The sequence below is a fragment of the Tachysurus fulvidraco genome, chromosome 9, assembly GCF_022655615.1.
Source record: "Tachysurus fulvidraco isolate hzauxx_2018 chromosome 9, HZAU_PFXX_2.0, whole genome shotgun sequence".
Taxonomy (NCBI): domain Eukaryota; kingdom Metazoa; phylum Chordata; class Actinopteri; order Siluriformes; family Bagridae; genus Tachysurus; species Tachysurus fulvidraco.
The window spans coordinates 3,123,662-3,131,328 of NC_062526.1; the positions used below are offsets into that span (position 1 = coordinate 3,123,662).

Here is a 7,667-nt window from a genome sequence, read left to right on the forward strand (position 1 = left end):
ACACACACACACACAGTGGTGTGCAAATGTTTTAATCAATTAGAAGTTACAAGGCACTGCATCATGCTGTGTCTAAAAGTAGACCAGAGAAAGAAAGGAAAAAATATTTTATTGTAATTTCTAACAGCTTGGACAAGAGATACTGTTTAATTCTTATTTATTTATTCATTTAATTTTATTTATTTCCTCAGTTCGAACCTTCACAACAGTACTGTTACATTTAGTCCAAAAAAAAACAACTTACATGTTAGGTAAAAGAAACCTGGGGGGTGCTTAGACTTTAGATCAGATTTGGGACATTAATACATTTTTAATGAGCTTTCCGAATACTTTCTGTTTTATTGAATTCAGTGTTTCGTCTGAGATATTTGAAGCTTGTGGCTCTCTACAAGCTGACCGGGCAGACTGCTCTCTAACTACTCTTTACAACCGTGATGAGCAGAATAGCATGTCCGAACCAAGTGATTCAGCAGATACAGGATAGCGGGAAACTGTCCGGATTGTGTTACTCAAGCTGAGAGCAGGAACTGGACGGTTAAAATATGTCACTTCAGATATGACAGTCCTCTGCTTTTGAAGCTCAAGTCGAGCTTTAGTCGTTCCTCAGATGCTTTTCTGCTCAAAAACTAATTTCTAATCTTCCTGTTGGTTCAGACTCTGATCGTCAAAGCGTTTACACCCCCACAGAACTGACACATGCTGGATTTTAGTTTTCTGTTTAAAGTGGAGAGATTTGTGTGTGAAACTATCAGGAAATCAGCAGTGTACAAAATGCTGAAATACTGAAAAAGCAAGAACAACACCACAGTCAAGTTACTGTGATTACACACAAACACAAACACATATTTTTTCACATATTTGTGCGTAAAGCTTGAAATCTTAAGTTTAGTACCGGTCTAAATAAATCTTCTCCACAACGTCTCTCTGGACACTTGCATATCACTTTACTCCTGAAACGAAAGAACAGTTACAAATTCGATTAAACCTCTCAATTTGTGTGTGTGTGTGTGTGTGTGTGTGTGTGTGTGTGTGTGTGTGATAATCTTACACACTTCTATGTTATTTATTTATTTTGAAAAAAATAAATAAATAACATAAAATGCTTATGAAATTGAAAATGGCAGAAACAATTTGAACTCAAAAAAGTGTTGATTTTTGAAGTGAAAATTAACGAACACGTCTGTAGCACAAACTGTTTTTAAGCAAACAAATAAGAGGAGCTTTGTTGAGTCTCAGCAAAGAGATTTGAAGAGACGATCTTTGACCTCCTGGATGGAAACACGTCCAGTAAATTAAATTCGTTTTTGTTCACGACAGGCACTTATTTCTAGGGATTTCAGTACAGCGTAACAGATATTGCGTCATCAGGTAGGCGTGGCCTATTTGATAATCTAACCCTAACCATAACCGTAGTTTTTGGTTGTTTATTTGTTTTCTAAAATAAATCAACCTGTATGACTGTTTTGTCCTTCGTTAGTATGCTGTTTTTTGTTTTTTGAAAGAAGGCGTTTTTCCAAGACCTCCAGAAACACGCCCACTTTTACGTCGTGGTAACGAAACCCCTGGAATTTAGTGCCTGCCCTTTTGTTCACACCGGGGAGGGTGCACAAACTTTTGCACACACTACAATTTTTTATTGATTCATTTTCAGCATTCAACTGTATTAATATCTGCAGATTTTTATTTATTTATTTATTGCAATTAGTGTGTTTATTTCTTTTCACTTCAAAAAGCAACAAAACATGCACATTGGTATGGGGGGGCAGAATTTTTGCACATGACCGTCAGGTTTATTAAGACTTCTGATTTTATGTATAGTACTTTCGGTATATCTCTAACGTAAATTTGAAATTATCGTAAAATATCTGATGAGTGTAAACTTAGGAAGACGTGTATCTTAAATGCAGAGGAGTCAGGAGACAGAATTTACCTTCGGCTTTCTCCCTGCAAAAGAAGGGAAACAAGATCGTGAGAAACAAAATTATGTCGGTCCAGACGTCAGAGCAACGTGGTTTTTGTGGTTTTGATATTTTAGCTAAAGCAGTTCCTGTTCATTGCGACACTCACAGCTGCAGAACACATGGGTTGAGATCACAGCCACCAGGAGCAGGCTGAAGAGCAGATAGCGCAGAATCGCCCAGATGAAATCCATCGAATCTGTGAAAGAAATCCAACATGTGCTGTGAAGACAAAGCTAGAAACTTTACTCGGAAATCGGATCGTCACTGGAAATCTCGCAGAATCTCTAGTGCGACATTCAATATGAATCTTTATGATAAAGATTGCTTTCAGATCAGAGAAAATGCTACTACTGCTTTTACAAACTGGGAAATTTGTCAGCGTTTTCATTTTTACTTTAAACTTTTAATATTATTTTTACTAAAGCTTACAAAGCAGTGTTTTAAAAATTAAAACATTTTTGTAGTAAGAATCAAACGAACAAAAAAACTCCAAATAATTTCATTGCATCGAACAAGAAGTGACTATTTATTTGTAATATTTTATTTTATTATTAACATAAATATTGTGCTTGTAGTCTACAAACTACAACCTTTTGTGTTTAGTTTTTTAAATAATTTTTTTATATTACAACTAGTTTTAATCTACAAACTAGTATTTAATTTTTTTTGTTTATATATATATATATATATATATATATATATATATAAAATAGTTTTTTAAATAGTTTTTTTAATATTAATTATTTATTAGCAATTTCGATCCATTTACTTTTAAATTATTGGCAATATGTTTTAGAACAATGTCTATTAATCAGTCTTTTTTTAATGTTATTTGTATAATAATTATAAAGATCACCAAAAATCCCCTCAATTTTAAGTGCCATAGATGTAGTTTTAATTTTGTTTTAATCTCAAAATCTTTTACTTGATCAAAATAAACCACAAAGGAGTAAAGATTCAAACCACCTGATCAAAATCTTTAAAAGTCTTTTTTTATATCATCGCTTCACTTTAGGGCAGTTTTAAAGTGATTAAGTAAAATAATTTCTAGAAAAAGGATTTAAAAATAATTCTGAAAGTATTTTGTAGGAATTTATAAAACAAGATTAACTGCTTTTTAAAGAGGCAGAGATCAGGACATTGTGAGGTAAGGAAGAAAAAGCGACACTCAAAATAGAAAATATAGAATATAAAATTATAATCTGTGATTTTTTTTTACATAAATTTTAATGTTGGGGTGTTAAAACTGTAAATAAAATTGGAATTATATATTAATTAATTTTCTATTTCTATTTCTATTTTTTTCTATTATGCTTATTTAGTTATTGATTCTTTACATTCTAACCTTTTATTTGTTTTTATTAACATTTTAATTAATTAAATCTAATTAATATTTATGGACATAATTTACGGTTAGATTTTACTAACTTAACATTTGATGTTTGAATTGGGATGAATAAAATTGATTATTCTAACCTTGAATTTATTTGACAAACTTTTCTTGAAAAAAAAGTCTGCTTTTTTTTATTTATGTGACTGTAACATTATTGTGCATTTAATAATTCTCTATAAACCCCAACCAAGGAATGCTGAATATCATTATTATTACTGTTATTATTATTATTATTGTTGTTGTTGTTGTTGTTGTTGTTAATAATAATAACAACAACAACAATAATAATAATAATAGTATTATTGTTGTACTTTATTATCATTATTATTATTATTATTATTATTATTATTATTACTATTATTATTTTACTTTATTATTATTCATTTTTTAAAGAATATTATTTTGTCTCTAGAAGGGATTTCAATACAAAAATAATTTTATTTGTTAGTTTTTGTTTATTTATTCATTCATTTTAGGAGCAATGTAAGATTTTAGGTCTATTTACCTATTTTAATAATTATTAATAAAAATTGGATCGTTAATAATTTTGTAATGATAAACGAAAGCCACGTGACTCGGAGCAGACTCACTGCGGAGCTCTTTCTCGGCCAGTCTGATGATGTAGCTGCCGTTCTTGAGGCCGCACCAGTAAACACCGTCCCCCTGAGGCAGACTCGTCACAGACACGGTGAAAGCCGTGCCGTTGTCCGTCACGTCCAGATGCCCGTTCTCCAGCTCCATGTTTCCTGGCATGAAGGACAAACCCGTGCAGCATTTGGTATCCGTCGTGTCCCTTTTACACCAAACTCTCTGCAGGTTTTTATTGTTTGAGTTGTAGGGACACACCAGCGTCTGCTCAGCGTGACACTGGAACATGACTGCGGAGAAGAAAACAGTGTCACTTTAATCCAGCAGATTTAAAGAAATCTGTAAATTCAGGATATAAATTGATTTGATATTGATCCCTAACGAGCAAGCCAGAGATGACGGCGGTGAGAAAAGAACTCCCCGAGACGACATGAGGAAGAAACCTTGAGAGGAACCTCATCTTCATCAAGGTGACACTAAAGAGTGTGATTATTAATCCTTTCCCTTCTATAACAAGACTGTAGAATATACTGTATGGTCAAAAAGCCGTTCATTCTAGCTAATAAAATAAAGTCTCACTTTCTCTTGTTGACGTTCTGAACTGTTTACTGATGAAGCAAAACTGTTCAGGTCATCAACTGAAGTCCAAAACCATCTTCCTGGTTTCTAAGTGCTAATGTTCTTCCTCAACGATCTCGTATATCTCCACACTGTCCATGTTGAAGATCATCATCAGGAGCAGCGAGTGGTTTCCAGGTGATTAAGTAGAAGTGTGATGATGATGGAGAGAGTTACGGAATAGGTGTGAAGAGATGTTCTGAACTTCTCTTCTTATGAATGAATGAGTGAGAAACATCTACATCTTCTTTTCCATCTCTTTCCTTTTTTTTCTCTGTGCCATTTACTTCAATATCCTTCGCTTTCTGCCTCTTTCCTTTCTTCAAATTCCCTTTATTTTTATAACCACTTTTTTCCCCTTTTTCATCATTTCTCTTTTCCTTTGTATTTTCAGTTCCTTTCTTTTTCCATTTAGACTTTTAATTCTATTCCTTCCATTTACATATTTCTCGTTTCTTTACCTTTACTTATCCTTTCTTTTTTTTGTTTTCCTATTTCTTTAAATCCCTTCCAATGTTATTTAATTTTTTCTTGTCTGTCTGTCTGTCTGTCTGTCTGTCTGTCTGTCTGTCTGTCTGTCTGTGTCTGTCTATCCGTCTGTCTGTCTGTCTGTCTGTCTGTTTGTATGTGTTTTTCCCCTCAAATGAAGATTATACTAAGCTGTAGAGTTTTGTTTTTTTGTTTGTTTGTTTGTTTTTAAAAGCATCAAAAAGAAAAAAACAAAAATCCATAAAATGGCTTTGTGATAACAAACAAACAAACAAACAAACAAACAAACAAACATAAATGTGAAGGGGTGGTGGTGCTGGTCATCTTATTAAATGTTAATTACGGTTTCTCTCTCTCTCTCTCTCTCTCTCTCTCTCTCTCTCTCTCTCTCACACACACACACACACACACACACACACACACACACACACACAAAATGTCTAAAATGATCTACTTCCTCATCATGAATGCAGTCAACCTTCCACAACGATTAATTACATGACCACATCTGGACACATCTGAACTTTTTCTTTATTAAATATATTTTCTTTAAAGAACGAATTCTTACTCCTTACAAATAAAGCATTAACAGAAGCTCAAGCATTAGAATTATTTATTTAATAAACCTCTACGCTCCACATCCCTGATTCTATCCTGTACATTTAAAAATAACTTTATTCCATTGTATTTTAGTTTATTATATTTTATTTCCATGACGCTACACTTTCATCTGTAATAATGATGATAACAATATCGATGATTTCCTTACTTTTAATAATAATAATAATGATTTATAAAAGACATTTATTTGTAGTACTTTTTTTTATACTGTTGTTCTCTTACCTGCAGAGATGAAGATCAGTGTAGATGTTAACAGGAACATTTTCCTTGCTGGATAAAACAACACACACACGCACACACACACGCACACGCACAATCACACACACACGGAAAAGGCTCTAAAGTGAAATGGTCTGCTCTTGGCTAAGCACGGTTAGGAAATGAACATGACAGGAAGTTGCCACAGCCTTAGAACCTTGCAGTGTTTCTTCCTTGTTTAACATTAGCGTTATCGATGACCTGCTGTGGAGCTTGACTACAAAACAAAACTATCTCTTAGCAAGTCAGGGTATCAGGGTTAAAAGGACCGTTTGCTAACTTTCCTCATTAGATGATTATTTTCATTATTATTTTAGGAGTTTATGTATTCGGGATGTATTTACTTATTTATTCGAAAGCAATCTGATTCAATATTTCAGTGCAAGTTGAATTTTGTGGTCTGTTTAAGATAGAATTATTTCGTGTTGCTGCTTTTGGTTCCATCAATGAATTTATTAATACACAATATGTGCCATGTGGTAGATTGGGAGTTTGAACCCCCGGTCCACCGAGCTGCCGGATTCTGGGCTCCCGAACGAGGCCCTTAACCTTCGATTGCTCGTGTATAAAATCTAAATTTTCTGTGTCACAACATGGCCGGAAGTTTGTGTTCGCCTGATCGTCACACTGTTTATCCAAAATGCAGAACTGTACAGAACATCTCTTTAAATTCATTGCATGACAATGAACCTGTGCACAAAGCACTCATAGGTTGTGCAAGAGAAGGTTGGACTAGAAGAATGAGAGTGTTCTGTACAGAGCTCTGACTCAGTCTCAACCACTTTGGGTTGAATTGAAACTGGAGCTTTAGATTAGATTAGATTAGATTAGATTAGATTAGATTCAACTTTAATGTCATTGTGCAAAGGACATGTACAGAGCCGATGAAATGCAGTTAGCATCTAACCAGAAGTGCATAGATGGCTGATTTACAAGTGGCAGTGTAATAAATAAGGGTATGAGGTTTTACAGAAGGTGACAGAATAAAACAGAATAAATATGGATGGACACACAGAAGTGTAATGATAATTTTTGGGTGGTGCAAGCATGCATGATTTTAAAGTGGCGCAAAATAGTGCAAAACACAGAAGAAAAAGTGACAGTACAATGGTGATTATTAACACCGTATCAGCTGTTCAGGGCAGAAACAGCCACGGGAAAGAAGCTATTTTTCAGTCTATTTGTAGCTTTAGATTAGATTAGATTAGATTAGATTCAACTTTATTGTCATTGTGCAAGGGACATGTACAGAGCCAATGAAATGCAGTTAGCATCTAACCAGAAGTGCATAGATGGCTGATTTACAAGTGGCAGTGTAATAAATAAGGGTATGAGGTTTTACAGAAGGTGTAGTAATATGTACATATAACTGAATAAGGGTAAATATAGTGTGGTTATTATATAAGTATGATACAGTATGAAGTGGTATGACTGATACAGCTGTACAAAAGGAATGTCATTATGAATATATACATCTATATCTATATATCTTTATCTCTCTCTCTCTCTCTCTCTCTCTATATATATATATATATATATACATATACATATACATATACATATACACACAGAATAAACAGAATGGATGGATGGACACAGAAGTGTAATGATAATTTTTGGGTGGTGCAAGCATGCATGATTTTAAAGTGGTGCAAAATAGTGCAAAACACAGAAGAAAAAGTGTCAGTGCAGTGGTGATTATTAACACCGTATCAGCTGTTCAGTGCAGAAACAGCCAC

General features: G+C 33.7%; 1 protein-coding gene across 2 annotated transcripts; it reads right to left on the minus strand.

Annotated features, from left to right (window-relative positions):
• Positions 1–92: 92 nt before the first annotated feature.
• On the minus strand, positions 93–6,053 carry si:ch211-102c2.4 (uncharacterized protein LOC568178 homolog). 2 transcript variants are annotated; one of them, XR_007143851.1, is made up of 6 exons: positions 5,893–6,053; positions 3,945–4,232; positions 2,068–2,157; positions 1,931–1,944; positions 893–950; positions 93–782 (listed from the first exon to the last, which is right to left on the minus strand). XR_007143851.1 is itself a non-coding variant. In XM_047818284.1 (5 exons), the coding sequence occupies exons 1-5, from the start codon at positions 5,930–5,932 to the stop codon at positions 945–947; spliced, it is 438 nt and encodes a 145-aa protein (XP_047674240.1). In that variant the 5' UTR covers positions 5,933–6,053; the 3' UTR covers positions 93–944. The 2 variants fall into 2 exon arrangements, 1 of the variants encoding a protein (XP_047674240.1); XM_047818284.1 differs by having other exon boundaries at positions 93–950.
• Positions 6,054–7,667: the final 1,614 nt, after the last annotated feature.

What these genes read in the sequence shown, in the direction of transcription:
- si:ch211-102c2.4 (XM_047818284.1), bottom strand. Translation starts at nt 5,932, where the DNA reads ATGTTCCTGTTAACATCTACACTGATCTTCATCTCTGCAG. An exon ending in ACTGATCTTCATCTCTGCAG is followed by an intron (nt 4,233 to 5,892) that starts GTAAGAGAACAA and finishes TCTTCTCCGCAG; the next exon opens with TCATGTTCCAGTGTCACGCT. An exon ending in GGCCGAGAAAGAGCTCCGCA is followed by an intron (nt 2,158 to 3,944) that starts GTGAGTCTGCTC and finishes TTTCTTTCACAG; the next exon opens with ATTCGATGGATTTCATCTGG.